The sequence below is a fragment of the Corvus brachyrhynchos genome, unplaced genomic scaffold (assembly GCF_000691975.1).
Source record: "Corvus brachyrhynchos isolate BGI_N302 unplaced genomic scaffold, ASM69197v1 scaffold46, whole genome shotgun sequence".
NCBI classification, from domain to species: domain Eukaryota; kingdom Metazoa; phylum Chordata; class Aves; order Passeriformes; family Corvidae; genus Corvus; species Corvus brachyrhynchos.
The window spans coordinates 6,843,914-6,861,382 of record NW_008238838.1 but is presented as its reverse complement, the minus strand read 5'-3'; the positions used below and the strand labels follow the sequence as shown (position 1 = coordinate 6,861,382).

At 54.4% G+C, this 17,469-nt stretch overlaps 1 protein-coding gene across 2 annotated transcripts in view; it reads right to left on the bottom strand.

Moving 5' to 3' along the window:
• BCL9L (B-cell CLL/lymphoma 9-like) overlaps nucleotides 1-17,469 on the bottom strand; it is a 48,271-nt gene that overhangs the window by 5,040 nt on the left and 25,762 nt on the right. Inside the window, exons 2-7 of one of the 2 annotated variants that reach the window (XM_017738459.1) lie at nucleotides 8,523-8,886; nucleotides 6,710-6,832; nucleotides 5,303-5,513; nucleotides 4,443-4,527; nucleotides 1,622-4,019; nucleotides 943-1,194 (exon numbers count right to left, since the gene is read on the bottom strand). In XM_017738459.1, coding sequence (XP_017593948.1) covers nucleotides 943-1,194; nucleotides 1,622-4,019; nucleotides 4,443-4,527; nucleotides 5,303-5,513; nucleotides 6,710-6,832; nucleotides 8,523-8,886 — 3,433 coding nt within the window. Of the gene's footprint in view, nucleotides 1-933; nucleotides 1,195-1,621; nucleotides 4,020-4,442; nucleotides 4,528-5,302; nucleotides 5,514-6,709; nucleotides 6,833-8,522; nucleotides 8,887-17,469 lie in introns of both variants that reach the window. The other variant, XM_008636952.2, reaches the window with a different exon arrangement.

The following is a 17,469-nucleotide window of genomic DNA, read 5'->3' as shown; positions in this document are numbered from 1 at the left end:
CCTGTCCCAGCAGGGCTCTCAGCTGCCTCAAAGGCAGCAAGGAGTGACCCTTCCCCACTGCCTGCCACAGGGTTTACCACCCAGCAAGCTCCAGTGACCACACAACCTCGGGTGGTGAGGAGGAAAAAAGCAGAAGAGTCAGCAGCCCGACACAGGTGCTGTCTGGGCGGGAAGGCCTGTGCCTATCAGAAAGGCAGAGCAGCCATCGGTGCCTGTGGATTTGCATGCCTGAAGTCGACCTAAGTGACTGCTCAGCAGTGAAAGAGTCAAAAAGTTGATTTTTCATTCTCAAAACTGCCCAAAATATTTATCAGACCGCTTTAAACCCCTAAATCAAGTGGTAGAGCACATTGGAATTCCCCTTTGGGCTGCTGGGGTTTCGTCACCACGTGACAAAAAACACTCATTTGCCTAGATGTCCTCACCGGTGCCACTACCTAGTGGAGCATATCTGGCCTACTGAAATCACAACTGTGCCACAACACAGCCTTGCCTGTGCAGGCACTTGGGCTCCACTCAAAACACCAGACTCCCAAGCCCCATTCAGAGCAACCCTGTCCCACTGCATAGGAACACAAGGGCTCTTAAGCAGCAGACCTCTGCCTCCAAGTCCTGGACCTGAGAAAACTCCAGGAGCCATAAAAACTCGGGCCCAATACATCTAACATGGGTAAAGGTAAAAAACTTTAAGGTCTTGTGGAAGAAGGGCTCCTCAAGCCAGACAATGTCCTTCCACCCAAGCCAAAAGCTGATGGGCAGCCTGGGCAGAGGGCAGGGAAGTGCACAGACTGTTACAAACAAGGGGAAATTTAAGCTATGTGACAAGGCAGTCATGGGGAGATCAGAGTTTCTAATCTCCACCTGCTGCCTCACGTGCACTGGCAGCCACAAGACAGTCTGACCCCTCGCAAGCCCACCTCCAGAAGTAGATACCTGACATACTTCCAGGTGGAAGCATAGGCCTGTCTGGCAGCAGCTCATCATCAGAGGTGGCGATGGTTTTGATGGCATTGTGGTAAAGTGGTGTGGAGCTGGGCATGGCATACTTGGACATCTGGGACATCATCAGTGAGAGGGGGTTCTGGGAAGGGGATGGATCTGGAGAGGAAGTAAAAGGCATGTTCGGATTCATGGTGCTAGACGTGTTACTGGCTGGTGCGGAAGAGCTGCTCCGAGGCCCAGAAGGGAGAGAACCTGCAAGCAAGAGAGACATCAACTCAGTATTGTCCACACACTGTGACTTGCTCCCACCAGAGAGCAACCCTGTCCTCTCCTTCTGACAGCAGTGACCAGAGGAGGCTGCAAAGCACAGAGCACTCTCTGGACTCTTGAGAAGGCTCATGCACAGACTCTGCTCCAGAGCAGTGAGAGAGTTCCACTTAAACCTGCCCCTGACTGCCCAGCACAGACACAGCGTTTGCTGCCTGTGTCACAGGTCTACCTCAGAAGGCCCTGTTTGGACTCCTGGGAAAAAATACTTGCTCTGTGAGATGCAGGGCCAGGCACAGGAACACGTGTCTTCCCACTCCAGAGAGAGCTCGTGAGCTGGAGAGAAACCCTGTCCACACACTCACCAAAACTAAGCACAGACATGCACTCACATACAAGACACCCAGCATACCCTGATCCAGTGCTCCGATGGAAGCAGAGGAGTTCATATTGAGAGTCTGCTTGCTCTGGTTGACTCCTGGGCTGGGCATGGTGGCTTTGGGAGATGGCACCCAACCAGGGGAAGAAACAGCCATAGAAGGGGACTTCAGGCGGCTTGGTGAGCCAGTTGGAGATCGGACGTTGAGAGAGGAACTCATCACTTGGGGAGACTTGAGAGGTCCAGACTGGTTTGAAGGTGGCATGCTGACCATCTGTGAGGGTGTCTGTGGGGACTTGAGGTTGGCAGATGGGGAGGTGACCAGTGGCGAATGCACCTGGCTAAGGGTGGGAGACTTGAGGTGACCCATACTGGGTGAATTCATCTGGTTGATGTTGATGGTGAGGTCAGAGGGCCGGCGGCCCAGCCCCCGGGAAGGTGCTGGGTGCATGTTGGCCAGGTTTCCCCCTGCTGTGGGCGTGGGGTTGGAAGCTGGAGGCAGAGGAATGTGGCTGAGTCTGGTGGTGCCGCTGATGCTCCCAACGGCCATGGTGCCCTGCTCAGGGCTGAACATGTCTGAGCCACTGCCCATCTCCTGGGGCAGGTTGGGGTAAGACCCTTGCCCAGTCGAGAAGCCTTGCTGTCCTTGGTTGGGGAACTGGGAGGGAATCATCATTTTCTGGGGTCCCGTTAGCATTGCACTGCCATTGCCATTCTGAGCCCTAACCCTGGCCAGCTCCTCAGGGTTCATGCCCTGGTGGGCCATCATTTCGGGGCCCCTCATCTTCTGCGACATCATCATCTGCTGCTGTGGGGTCATCTGGACATTGAGGTTCATGTTCATGTTCATATTGACATTCATGTTCATATTGAGGTTGCCAGGGCCCATGGGTGTGTCCATGTCCCGAAGGCCTGACTGACTCATAGGGGGGCTCAGCATCCCCCGAGTGCCTGCAAAATCCATTCCAATTGGGGCACTGCTCAGGCTCTCACCCGTTATCTGCCCAGCAAACATGGATGGATCCATCTGCCTGTGAGCCTGCATCATCCTCTCCATTTCCATGCCCTGGCTCATGGAGTTGCTGGATATCCCCATGGGCCTCTGCATTGCCACTGGGCGTTTCTCCATGAGCTGATGCCGCAGGATTTCCTCTCTGGCACGGGGATTCATAAACCTTTCTGGGTCCCCTTGCCCTGGTGGGTAGGGCAAGGTGCCTTGTGGAAAGTTCCCAGGGCCTCCCATAGGAGACATATCGTCGCTCCATCCCATGCCGGGCCTGACTGGCCTCTGCATGGCATTCATGGGCCCAAGAGCATCCAAGGGCATATTCTGCATCCCTCCAAAGCCAGAGACTCGCTGCATTTGATTCCCAGGGAACCGTGGCCCAGGGAAGGGTGGCCCTCCCCGCAGCTGCATAGGGTCCTGCACATCTATGGGTCCCCGCAGCTGGCTGCCCATCCCCGGTGGCCACTGCTCTCCAGGCTTGCTGTGGTAGGGTGGTGGAGGCCCACGCATCATCATGCTCCCCATTGACTGCGGGATCATGATCTCCTGCATGGGCCGGCCATGGATGCTGATCTGCTCCTCTTTCCGTCGCTTTTCCTCGTAGTACTCTTCCTGCAACTTCCTCCAGGCCACTTGCTCTGGTGTCAAGCTGTCCTGGTTCAGCCGCTGCATCATCATGTTCATCTGCTGTCCCATGTCAGTGCTGGGGTGGTGGGGCACCTCATGTTCCAGGCCAGGCCCACCAAGGCTCTGGGTCTGGGAGATCATGGACTGCAGAGGCTCTTCATACTTCTTCATGCTGGCAGGGGGTGCGGGGGGCTGGGCAGGGGCAGCCTGTGGCTGAGGGGTAGTCCCCCCCTCACCCGCATTTTGGCTGGACTTCAGGAAGGGCTCGGCCTCCCCACTGCGCAGCAGCAGACGCTCAATGTCTCTCAGGGTCTGCAGAGAGCGCTCTCGGTGCTCCAGCTGCTCCTTTGAGAGCCCTTCCGAGTTCATGGTGTTCCTGGGGCCCAGGCCTGCCTGCCCATTCCCTGGCATCCCTGGGCCTGGGCCCTCTCCCAGGAGGCTGGAGCTGGGCGTGGTGGAGGAGTCCCCTTGCCCAGGCTGCATGGCGCTGGCAGACGCAGTGGGTGTATTTGGATGGTTACTTCCAGGCTGGTTATTGCTGCTATTGTTCCCCAAAGAGTTGGGAGTCAGTTCTCTCCGGCCATCTTCACCTGTCCCTTCCTGGGGCAGGCTGCTGGGCACAGGTAAAGGTGTTTGACTGATGGCCTGAGGTGGCGGGGCTGGAGGCTGTGGTGGGGGAGGCTGCGGCTGTTGTTGACTTGCTTGAGGGGCCAGTGGCTGGGACTGTGGAGTGTTGGCAGTAGGAGGGTTAATTGGAAGTGGCTCAGCAACACCCAGCACTTTAGGAGCAGGTGGTGCCTGACAGAGAAAAGGGAAAGAAACTTGAGCAGGGAAAGATTGTAGGAAGGTATTCTTCCCTGCACCCTGCAGGAGACCTCTCTGTCTTAAAATGAAGCCTTCACGGCAGTTCACCTTCACTCCTCACAGGAAAGATGTAGGCCCTACTACATGATCTAGGAATGCACAAGCAGGTACTCTGCACACATGGCTGCAGGGGAACATGCCATGCCCCATCCCAAACTTTTCACAGCTTACAACAGCAAGGACTTCTGCCAAAGAGATTTTGCAGCAAAGCAGCTTCCCACCCCACTGAAAGGGCATTCTGGCAACCCCTTCTGTCATAGCTGAGCCAGGGGCTGGAGGAGAATGGCTACATCAGAAGGGAAGGGTAATAGTCGGCAGCATGTGTCAACAGGAGCAGTTGGTGCACAGGTGGTATACCTGGTCTAGCTTTGCCCGCGGGACATTCTGTTGATGGTAGGCCAGAATGGAGTCAGCTCGGCCCTGCAGGACAGCTTCCGCAGCTCTGGGGAGAGAGCACAAGTCACTTGAGAAGAGGCACTGTGCCCCATCCTACCCATCCAAGGCCCCAGTTGCCACCTCTGTTCTTCAGTCCTGCAGGAAGAAGGAAATCTCTGGAGGTAACCAGGAAGGGGGCATGTTCTCAGAGTCCTCCCATCTGTCCTGCACAGCACCCAGTGAGGGTATCTCTATCTGATGATCACTTGCCATTCAATTTCCCTCTTCCCATGTCCTGTGACAGGCTGTGCTTTGTGCCTGCTGCCCTGAGGTGGTTGTCACCAAGATGCTCTGGGATCTCCCACGCTGAACCTGCGGTACAGCACAGCTCTAAAACTAAACAGACTAGGCTAAACAGACTAAACTAACTGCTAAGACTCTACGGCTGAGACAACGCAGGACAGAAGAGAGGAATCGTGTAGAGAATAATACCATGTGTTACATTATGCTCCCTGTGACAGCTATCCCTTAGATACTTTTGAATCAGACCAGCAACCCACATTGCTTTGGGTGAATCATTTTGTTGGATGCCAACTAGATGGGCTCTACAGTGGGTGACACAGAGTGCAGAGCCAGGCCTCACTGGGAGGAAGCGGGCATTTAAGTCCAAGTTTGCCCACCTGCCGTGGCTGCCAGCATACCTTGTGAACGCCAGAGAGACACAGGTTTCTCCAGCTCTCTTGTGCTCAACTGCTGCATGCAGCAGGCAGGTGTGACAAGGCCAGCCAGGTGTGACAAGGCCAGCCAGTACTAGTGGGGGAGGTATGGGGTTTACCGCTTACGTGTTAGCAAGGTGCGTTGTAAAGACGTAAACAAACTGTGAAGGCTGCTTCCCTGTTCCGCCACCTCCGCCTCCTGCAGCCTCTGACCGCAAGCCAGGGGCAGCACCATGGGGCACGCCGGAAGCACTGCTCTCACTCAGGTTCGGCAGCGGGTTGGACCCTGGGCCAAGTTGTGGGGCCGTGGACATCGCAGGATCTGCTACATTACAGCCTGCGGGAGCAGAGGAGAGGAGCTGCGGGGCGGGCGCTGCTGCCGGAGCCCGCGGGCGGCAGGGACGAGCCGCCAGCAGGTGGCAGCACTGGCCCGCCCGGCCCCGCCGCTGCGGAGGGGGCTGTCAATCGCCGCCGCTATGGAGTAAGATCCATAATTAATAATAATAAGCACTGCAATTACCAGAGGCATGCCCTGCGTTCTTCTACCTTCGCCCCTTAACTCAGCTGGCTCCCTGCTCCCCTCCAGCTGCCTCTCCCCCCTGCAGCAGCTCCTACAGCCCGCCCCTGCCACGGCAGCATTTACAGAGGAGACATCTCGGGGAAGCCGGTGCGGGGACACGGCCGCTGCCTCGTTGCCAGCCCCTGCCCCTGGGCAGCCCCACCGTGACCCACTGCCGGCAGGCCGATCTGGGAGCAGGCTGTGACAGGGGAGCGGCACTACCCCTTCCTACACAGGCTGCACAGACTGTGGACTGTGCTGAGAAGGGCAAGTGGATGTTCTGGAGACGATGGCGACAATGCACTGTCAGGCACACACCCCTCTTCTTGCTTTTCTACACGTTCATGTTCTCCATCAGACAACATGGGCATCTCCTTGGGCCTCGCAGGACCTTGCTCCATCTCTCAAGATATTTTCCCTGTTACAGTTTGAAAGCAAAGTGAATCGTAGATATAAAGTGTCAAAGAATGCTGGTGCTTTTGGAAAACAGAAGAGGCCCACAGTTCATTGCCCCAAAAAGTGCATACCTCGGGCCAGCTCAGCTTTGCCTGAACCATGTCAAGACCAAGAGCCTCTTTAGACTCAGCTGTCTTTACAAGACAACTGCAGAGAGAAGCGTGAGCGGCCTGGCACAGACTTAGCTGCTGCAACGAGAGTAATGCACGTCATACTCTGGCTGCCACTATGACCAGGGTAGTGTGGCCACAGCAACATACAGCAGGGACATTCAACCTCAACACCTTTTCCTACAGCATCTCAGTAGCATCTCCACAAACCAGGTCCCAGACCTCACTGCATGGCAAATATTCTCACAGCACAATGACCACCAACTGCAGTGGCCCCACACACACTCAGCTAAGTGAGCACGCACAGGCAAAGCTAGAGGTGCCAGTGTCATCAGCCCTCCTGAGCCACAGGAAGGAGCTGGCTTTACTCAAGCTTCAGAGCTGGTAAGGAGGCAGTTAGTTACTCACTGTGTGCACTGCTGATGGGTTTGTCGTCTTCCTCGCTGTCTGGCCCAGAGCACCATTCATCGCCGCTGTATGGCTGCTTCCTTTCCAGCACACACCGTCGCTTACTGCGGGGAGCCACCTCACCTGCAAAGGGACAGAGCCATCAGAGGTGCTGAGTAGATCTGTAAGGGGCTGAAAGGCTGGGGTCCTGCCCAGCTGGGTGCTGCATGCTGGCAGTACCAACCCAACCAGGATGCACTGGGCAATTAAGCCTTATGCTAACATCTGCCCAGCACTGGTTAAGAACCTGAAACATCTGCTCAGTCTGAGCTCCTTGTTTTAGCAGCCAGATCTAGTGAGGCGCCCCTGTGAGAGCCAGAGTTGCAGAATGACATGTATTTCTTACTGCCTGAAAGGAGTCTATGAACACAGGACGTGTCTACCTGCAGTTCCAAACTAGAGAGCTTTGGTCATTAACTGTAAATTTAAAGGGTCTGTAATTCAGCAATTAAAATTTGAATATAGAATGGGAGGGTGCATTCACATACTTTGTTAGGAACAAGAGACAGACTCTGCCCTTTGTCAACATCAATCAGGCAGGGGCCTTCATGCTCTCTATAAACTCGTATGGTCCCTCCACGTGTCCCCCCTCTCAGATGGGACTGATGCAGCTCAGAGAGGAAGTGGCTTGCCTAAAGGCACTTAGGGACTCGGGGAGAGCAATCAGACACAGGATGAATAACTTCCAGTCCTGTGCTTTAATTAATGAAACATTGTCCGGCCTTACTTTTTTACATCATCTTTTTTACATCATAACCATATTCACATGATCTATCAGTATATGAGGAACATAGGAGATTTGTGCATTTCAAGCATCAAGCCATTTTAATAATTTTCCTGTGGCAGTGTGGTTACAAGACAGTTCTGGGATAAACCTGCAAATGCTTATGATCAGTGGTGTACAGTTACCCCTGCAACGCTACGGGGAGAAAGCCTTCCTGGGGGCAGGAAGTCCATTCACGTACATTCTACCTGTTCTTCCACGGCACAGCTCTGGCCTAAGACAATCAGGCAACATGGCTTTGACTGTTAAAACAAATCCTTAGGGGCACAAGCCAGAACAGCAGCTCTGCGTCTGCAGACCGGATGTGAGTCTTGGTTGGAACCAAGGGCACCACTGGAATTTCTCCTCCTACAACCATCCGTGAGATGTTCAAGTGTCCCACACAGCCATTGAGCACAGAGCTTGATGGAATGCAAGAGGTTACAGGGAAGGTCGCTAAGGAGGATTAGAAGCACTGACTCAGCCCTTTTCCAGAAGCCACATGCTGTAACACAAGAGTTATCCATTGCTGACGAAACCACAGAACTGTTCAGACAGTGACCCTCGCAGCACCTCCTTGCTAACCGTGACTGAGTCATCGGGCAGCTGCAAGAACACCACAAAGCAGCTCTCTACCAACAGCAAGCAGATAGAAAACAACTCAGTCTCAAGTTGAGAGCTGGCACATTGCACATGCAGGGGCATTTGGCGTAGTTTCAGTGAACCATGCTGTTGCTTAGATGGCCTCAGTAGCCTGTGAAAACCAGTGCCAGATTCCAGGTGTAACAAATGGTTTAGGGAATGAAATGCAAAGCAAATGAGAATTCAGCCACTCTGGTCCAAAAATTGCAGATGTGACAAGCAGTGATGCAAAGTCACATGGGCAGCCAGGACAAGCCTGGACAGAAGACACAGCACAGAAACCGAAGATGCTCTCATCCCAAGTCCAGCCAGGATGTTTGTAGCAACTGAGAGGAGGACATGCTGAGGCAAGGTCTAGGAGAGCATTACCTTTTGATTCTGTGTCCTGTGATGGGGTGCTGGCTTCTCGCTGCTCTCCAGAGTCCACCGAGATGCTTCGTTCCCGCTTCACCTTGCCCTTCAAGGAGCTGAAGTTTGGGACAGTGTTCTGGCTGGTTTTCAGTCCAGAGTTGCCAGGGGAGATCTGAGTGGCCTTGCTGCCATGGCTGCCTGCCCCCACACCCTTTGACCCCAAGTTACAGGTGGGTGCTTGGCTCACATTGTGGTGCTGGGCTAGGGCACTGCTGCTGCCTGCCTTGCCATGGCTGGGCAGTTTGTTGTCAGGGTGCATTGGCTTGGCTAAAGCTTCCCACAGTGCCAGTGGAGGGAGCTCCCAGGCCCTTCGATCAGACACCTGCAAGAGAAAAGGGCAGCAAGTCAGCACAGTGCCCCTCACATGGGCATCACTGCTGGGGGCACAGCCCAGGGCCAGTGCACTGGGGTGGCTACTTGGTCGCAGGGCCAGATAAAGCCCATGGCAAGGCACAACCCAGAGCTGCTCATGCTGGGAATTAGCCTTGGGCCCTTTGACCAAAAAATCCTGCTCTGCAGTTACTCACTCACATGCTGACAAGCTGTAAACTCTCACCCAGGCATGGCAGACTTGCCAGTACTTCAAAGAACAGCCACAGACACGAGAGCCCTCATTTCCAAGGCTATGATGAGAAATGGGTGCTCCATGCCAGCCTGGCCCTTTGGTGAGCAGAAGGATCCTCAGAGCTATTTTGCAGGTGTTCCCAGAGCTTAGACAACTTTGTGACCCCAGAGAGAAATCTGGTGCCCTACTGTTTTCAGGGACCCCTGTTGCTGCTAAGTAAGTTTCCTCTGCCCTGCAAAACACAGAGAACAACTGAGCAGACAGTCTTGACACAAGCCTATAAAGAGGAAACTGGGACAGAGCAGGGGACAAAGGTTGAGGCAACTGAGAAGGAGGCAGTGGGTTGGTTGCAAGGCAAGGGCAGAGCCGGGAAGTGCAGGCACTCATCAGACAAGCTCTGTCTCTGCCAGGGGCCTGAGGGGCAGTTCCAGCTCCTGCTTTAAAGGCTCTGGGTGAGGGGGTGTCCACTTTAGGGGGAGCTCCAGCCCAGCAGGATGATGCAATGTGCCACAGGCCTGCTGGGATAGCAGGGTGATGCTCTCCTGCTTCAAACCCAGCTCAGCTTTCTGAATAGCCCCGCAGGCTGAGGCAGAGCCTCGCAGAGAAGAGGAGGCTAGGGCACAACACAGAGGTTTCTGGGCTGAGGGACATGCATGCAGCTAAGCAATGCTGCAGCAGCCCTCCTTGCAGGATCTAGTTGCCTTGGCAGAGTCTCATGCTCACACTGGGAATATTCCCCTTGGAGCTCTGCACAGGCATTAGAGATGACTGGGATGCAGCTCTGTATCACACTGTGTATTCTGGAAGGCCACCACAAACCCCTGGTCCAACAGACAACCCTGGTAACTACACCCTAATCCTAACCCTGTCATGGTCATTTTTACTTCTTGGGGAAGCAGGAGGGAAGGAGAGTAAGCTACATGTATGTGGAAGCTGAGGTATTACTCTGTTTGCTCACATCCGCTATATGCTTTGTGTGACACCCCCACAATGCACCCGACAAGCTTTCCTGTGCACAGGCAGAGAAATTTCCCAGCACACAAGGAGGAGGTTACTGTGGTCTGCTCCTCCCATTTGGACCAAGCAGGCCAGATGCTGCACACAGATTGCTTCTGCCACCCAGGGACAGGAAGCACCGGCTCCAGACCAAACCCCATGTGTCTAAATAGCACTGCAAGAGCTCAGCAGCGCTACGCATGCTGCTCCTGGCTTGCTGAAGGCGAGCCTGGAAACACCACCAGCAAAAGCCAAGTGCTCGCTCTGCCAGGGCAAACCACTGCACTCTTGCAAAGAAAGCAGAGTGAAGCACATTTCGCAGACCCATAATCCCCAAAAGATTGCAATTGCCGTAAGGCGCAGGCTGCAGCGTGTCATGCACCGCGAGCGAGCTCTCTGTGCCTGCAGAAAGGGTCTTCTCTGCAAAAGGGTCTTCTCTGCACCTGCCTCCCTGCAAGCTGAGCTGGGGGCTGCTGGCATGCTATGCAAACAGTGCTGTGGCACAGCCTACCCAAACATTCTTCCTTAGTGGGATCCTTCTTGCACAGCTTGGCCTATCATTGCTTCCTAACTAGGAGTTGTTAATTGCTCCCTCCTCCTCCATCTCCGCCCCACGCACCTCGGTGAGGGCTCTTCTCTAGCCTGGAGGAAGACGGTGAGCCACAGCGCTGATTAATTTTCACAGCACATAAGGGAGTTGCTAGCCCTTTAAGTGTCAGCCAGTCTCACTTGCTTGCTCTTGTTCTCCAGAGACCTATTAATAGCAGCTGGAAAGATCACATCACTCTCTGGATATTTATACCCCTCATTCCACACCAGGAGAGATTTATGTCAGAGCTGCTGTCCCAGTGCCTGCCCAATTGCTCTGTCAAACTGCTTGCAGGGGGAGGGGAGCCAAGCGGGGAAGGAGACACAGAGAGGGCAAGCAGGGAGGAGGAGAAGGTCCATATGGCACAAGCTGCAGCATTAAGCACACATGCTGCCTGCAGCCGCTGGCTGGCCAGCCACACGGAGCCTTCAGCCCCACTGGAAGAGGTTGCTGCCAGACAGCATTCCAGAAAGCAAGCCCTGCAGCAGCTCCCTGCTGCTGGTGGCCCAGAGGCCCCCCCGCCTCCACCTCGGCTCTGCCGCACTCGCAATCTCTGCAACACGCTGCACCACAGTCCTGAGGGTCACAAACCCACTGACGCCATTGCGTGGCTACACCCGCTGAGGAGGTGCTTCCATTGCAACGGTAGGCTGGGAGATCCAGGTCTGCCTGTGGCACATCTGCACAGGCATGATATCATGTCTGAAACAGATCCCAAAATGCTTCACTGAAAATGTGAATGCTCAGCAGCACCGCAGCACAACCCTAGTACAGCCCAGCATGGTGAATAACTCAGCGAGGGAGGAAGAAGCCCGGGGCCCTGAAAAGCCCATGCCTGTAGAGTCCAGAGATGCACCTCCTGTCCCTCTGGTTCTCAGATGAGACTGCATGGAACACACACCTCGATCCCAAAGGACCGGGCAGTCACCATGACAAAACCTTCAGGCACTGCCTGCAGCATGGATGAGCCTCACCAGCTGTAAAGTTCCTCCAAAACGTAACATTTGGGGGGCACCTACCTTCTTTCTTTATTTTGGACTAGGCTGGTGCTCCAGGGAGGTCATTCAAAACCTTGCCTGAGGCAGGATGGAAAGCTACCCTGGGCTGACAGAGGGACCCGGCGAAACTTTGGAAAGCCCTCCTCTTCTAGTGTCCACTCAGAGGGATAACACTTGCCTCACAATTCTTAATGGGACAAATGCCAGAAGCAGCTGCCTGAAGATTCTGCTCTGCTTTCAGGAGTAGCAACAGCTGGATTCTGTTGCAGATGGATAGCAGGGATCTGCCGCGGCCAGACGATAGGCATCTCGACTGCTGTAAGCTCCTTCCACATACCCTGAGATTCAAACTAGATTTCAGCAGGCATGCCATACATCTGGGCCATGGAAGACAATTAATTAGAAAGTAGATACACTGACACCAGGAGACAAACAATTGAAAACATCTTGAAAAGAACATGACAAAAAGAAGACTGCACAGAAATCTGTCTTTCTCTGCAATTTAGCAACACACCCACTCCAGCCTGGTAGTTTTAAAGACAATACCAAACTTAATTCCCAGTGGTTAAAGCAAGGAAACGAGATTCCTGGCTTCTGCTCCCGGCTATCACTAATTCCACTCGTGACCCTAAGCAAGATGCCTGGGTTTTGGGTGCCTTGATTCCCCCATCATTACACAGGGGGATGACCCAGCCAACCTCATGCAAGGAGGGAGGCTTTCAAGGCACAATAAGTATCTGTTGAACAAAGGACTACATCCAAATGTAGAGAGTGTTTGCACCTGGTACATCTGAAAAGCCACAGCTTTAAATCTAAGGCTGGGACCTCAGCAGACAAGAAATCTTGAAACAAAACAACAAAAACTGCTTTCAGTAAGCCTCCTCCAGTACAGTCTGAACAGCAGCAGAGGGAGAGAAGGAGTAAGCTCTGGGCAGGAGAGACTGGGCTGACATATTTGCAATCCGGGAATTGCTAGCTGATAGTTGAAGAAACCTGAAACCCTGCTGCGTTCCCAGAGGACTTTCTGGTGAATCATGCTCCCACTCTCTCCAAAGGACGGTAACATGGATTCCCAACACTGCTGCAAAGAACGCGGAGCCCGCGCCTACTGCCAGCCTTGCAGCTTCCACATCTGGGAGCTGGCTGGCACTGCAGCCATGCTATCGCTCTTGGAAGAAGGCACAAGAGAGGAAGCCAGGGTAACAGAGCCACGACGACCAGTCCAACTGGTGTGTTCCCTACAGAAACCCTGCATGTGCCAGACATACTCGACAGTCACATGTGGCTCCCTTGGGATGATAACAAGGAACTGCTTCATACACTGGCTAGTGCGGCTTGCTGGGGATGGGTCAGCGAGAGAGCTGCAGGAAGCTGCGGGTGCCGGGCACTACAACCACCTGTGCACTGCAGCTTGGCAGACTGCAGTCAAGTAACAGCATCTAGCAGGTCAGGAAGCAAAGCCAGAAATCTCTTCCAAAGGTATTGCTGCTGCTCAGGGAGCTTCAATTTCCTCTGAGGCAGGATCTCATCCTGCAGTATATGAAATCTGGCCAGGAACATGGGCTGCTGTGACAGCTGGATACCCCCACGCAGCCTTTGGCTGTGCTGGGATGCACAAAGACAAGCTCATCTGTACATGAATGGGGCGGTTTCCCTGAGAAAACCCTGCTGGCAGATAACACCACAGGCTGCAATGCAAGGCCACAACACAGATCTCTGTGGACAGTTGCTACATGGGATGAAGAGACTTCCTCAGGCCATTTCCACTGTGTTTGTGCACTGGGGTTACTGGGACTGGGCAAGTAATGCTAAAAAGCCTAGCTAGTGAGCTGTGCCTCACACTGCCTCTGCTACACCAGGTCTCTTGAACAGCAGGGCTCACAGCTGAGACCTTAAAACCCCAACTTTTCCACAAAATTCGCAAGGGAGACAAGCCTTGCCTAGGGTCACACATGTCAGGTAAACAGCTGATGTAGCTGAGCCCATGAGGACAGTCTTTCTGCTACATCTCGGACTCGGTAACCGCTTTAGGATCCTTTGGCAATAACAGAAGTCTGCAATGCCAGCAGTGTTCAGGATTGGAACCCAGCAATGCCAGAACTTCACAAGGCGCTTCCAAGCTTTAACACAACAGTTTTTGCTCTTCTTTTTAGAAGAAAGTCTCTTGCAGGGCTCTGTGACAGACTAGCCATCGTCAGCAGGGCCATCACACTGGGTTGCCTTCCCTGCCCTCTGTCTCCAAGCCAGAGACACAAGAGCTCCTGAGCACTGCAGGGTCTGTTGCCTGTGGCCGGTCCAGCTTCATGCCAGCTATCCAGAAGCATCAGATTTTCCGGGGGCCCCACCTCTGGGCCCGAGGTGGAGCCTATGGGATGGAGCCACTAGGTGTCAGCGTCAGCCAGGGCATCCCCAGCCCGGCCAGGGCTGATCGAGCACAGGGCAACTCTGCACCGCCAGCCAGGGCAGCAGAGCCTGGGCTGGGGCATGGTGTGAGCACTCGGACCCCAGGCTTCCTTGGCAACTCAGCCCTCACAGCAGGGCCTCCGCAGTGTGCAGGGGGCTGTGCTGGGGAGCAGAGCCATGCACCACATCCCTGCAGCAGATGTTTACTCCACTCTTTCAGATTCAAGCAGCACGGAGATGCCTGTTGCACACTGCAAGAGAGGGCTAGACATCCCATACCACCTTGCAGAAAATCTCCCCAAAACACTAGCTCTCCCTTTGAGCAAGCTCACTTCACTTTCCAGCCCGAAGAACAGCACCGTCTTTGCAGACAGGGTCCCAGCAGGAAACCCTTGTGGCAGGGACACCCCTACCACCTCTCTCAGCACCCTGTATCCCAGTTGCACCCTGCTGTACGACCAGCAGTGCAACAAGCTTGCTTGCCTTTGAGAAAGCGCATGGCAGAGAGTTGGCAACGAGTTGGACTCTTCCTGTGCCCAATCCTGGCACTAAATGCAACATGCAAAGGACACACCTGCACAAAAGGAAGAAGTTGGGACACCTGCAGGCCTGCAAATTGCCTGGATTGCAGCACCATGTTTGTGCAACTGGGCACAGACATGTATGTACCCCAGCACACCTGGGGAGAGGGAGATGACAGAAATGCAAGAAAGACGGGGAAGCAGGGTGGCTGCCCCAACATCTTGCCCTCCACACTGCCCTCTGCCACCCCAGATTGTAGAAGAGATGCAGAGAGCTGCTGAGCACTCCTCCAAGATTATAAATACCAGGGCCAGCAGCAGCAAATGCTGGGCTCTATATTTAAACCACGGCTGAGGTCACTTCCTTTTCCCAGCAGCTCCCTCCAGCCCCCACCCCGTTGCCTCGTATTTGCATGCCATCATGACTAAGGCACATCGGGGTGTAAGGTCATAGGGGACGAGGCTGTGCAACTACCTCGCAGGAAATTCCACCCTGGGAAACCTTTCACCTTTCCCAGTGCAGAGAGGATCAGCACGGGCAGCAGAGATCCTGCAGCTGAGTGGTGGCAGCTACCTGCAGGCAGTACTGGGACTCCAGTGTTGGGCTGGAAAGGGAGGGAGAGACCTCGAGGAGAGGAGAGCCACTGCTCTCCCCATCTGACTTTGCCATCAGAGTCAGGGCTAGCACCGATCTGGAGAGAGGTTTCCCCCACTGCGCACCCCAAGACAGCAGCTGCTCGACCTCCTCGCCATGCTTCACCTTTACCCCCAGAAGCCTCCCCCACAAGCAAAGCTGAAACTCCCCAGCCTCTGCCACTCGATGGGTGCGAAGTGGCACTGCCTTCCCCACAGACCTGGTCCCAAGTCTCAGGGGCTACTCTGCCCTTACGCAAACATTCACACAACTGACAGAGCTCCTCCAGAGACACAGTGACCTAACCCTGGCCAGGCCTCCAACCACCCAAAAGGAAACAGGCAGAAAGAGCTAGGAATTGCCCCATCTCACTAACTGCAGCCCTCTGGGGAGGCAATGAGCCCTCTGTGTAGCAGCAGATGTACAGCCACCGATTAAGAGAAGGGCCCAGAGGCAGCCTGTCCTGGGGCTCCCCCCAGAGAGTCCCTCTTCCCCACCAGGAGAGAGAAGTCTTGTTAACTTATGACTGGCCAAGTGGGCAAGGGCTTCTGACATTCCTCCAGCTCTGAGGTTTGCAGGAGGCTTTGGGGTTTGCAGTGGTCCTTTTGGCCAGAGGCCAGGTGCCCAGACTCAGCCAGATCAAGCTCTGAAGCAGCACTGTTTGCACTAGGTACAGTAGCTGGAGTCATCAAGTGCTCCCAACTCAGCCCTTGGCCCTCCACAGTTAACTCTAGTTATGCCCCTTATTTAAGAAACAGAACATATTAAAAAGAAAAGTTATTGCAACAACAAAGACCAGGGTACAAAGGAGGGGAGAAGAGTGCAAAGGCTACTGAGTGGGAGGAAATAAGAGATCTTTTGGAAGCAGGATGGCTGTTTACGTAATGATATAAGCAAGTTAGCATCGGGGTTTGCAGAAGAACTAGTTGGTAACTCACAAGGTATCTGTTAGGTTTCAAAGTCCTTGGCTGTTTGGATTACCGAGCCAATTCTCCAGTCTCTGAGCTAGCATGAGATACATTGAGGTCAATGTCTCTGACATCCAGAAAGTTTCCCATACAGAATGTCTTGGCATGCTAGTCAAATGCCTCGTCCTCTCCCTCATCACACGGATTCTGGAGAGGAAGTTTGTGACAGAGCAGGGGTGCTGAGGCAGCCCTATAACCCCTGGAATCAGCTGATCAGGAAATACACATGGCAGAAAGCTGTGGGGAAGCACAACTGCTATCAAAAGATGGACAGTGCAGAGCCAGCAAGCAGAGTGGGACACGATCGTCCAGCTCCTTTGGCCAGCGACAGGGTACTTGTTGTCCTCTTCAGCACACGGATATTGTGCTCTGGCTCTGAGCCTGCACCCGCAGTGAGGCACGCCTGTGCCCTCCAAGGCTCTGTCTCCACAACAACAGGAACCAGAAGCCACAGCAGACCCTGAGCAGCTCATTGGCCCGAGATCACATTACAGGACAGGAAGGAAGAAGGCACTTTGATCAGTCTGGAATTGCTTTAAACAGGTTCCACACTGATATCTCAGCCACTGGAATTAGCCCCCCAACACCCTAAATGTCCCATTCCTAAAGACATGTCCTGCTCTGGCACGCACATCAGGGCCCAAGCAACCCAGCCACCGGCGGCTGCTCCCAAGGAAAGGTCATGGCAGAAAGCAGCCTAGAAGAAGGCAGAGAGCCTCCCTATGCCATGTCAGAGGAAGTCAAGGCTCAGCAGGGCCCTGCCTCTCCGGCGTATGTCTTTAGCACAGGCACATGCTAGCTGTCCTCAAAACAGCAGCAAGGGGCGATTTTAGAGGCAGCTGGCAGAGACAGGCTGGTGCTCCCCAGCAGCTCCCCTCCTTGCACTCAAGGGCAGTGGGAGCTCCTCCACATGCCCATAGGACCTCCTGCCCCATGTATGCCCATCCTGCAGCCTGCTCCTGGCAGGCAGAGGGTTAATGATGCCCAGGGAGCTGCAGGAAGCCTCCTCCTTGCCCTCTCAGGAACAATGGGGCCATTGTGGGAGGTCAGGCAAGTGTGGGCAGATCCCAGGACTGGCAGTTACCCAGCTGGGCTCGTTGTTCCTGCCAGTTGTTCCTGCCAGGTTCTCTCTCTGCCTCCTCAGGTAGGAGGAGAGCGGGTGGCTGCCCCGGCCCTTCCTGTGGGCCCTGGAAGAACACTGGCCAGCCCCGGCACCCGGAACACCACCGCA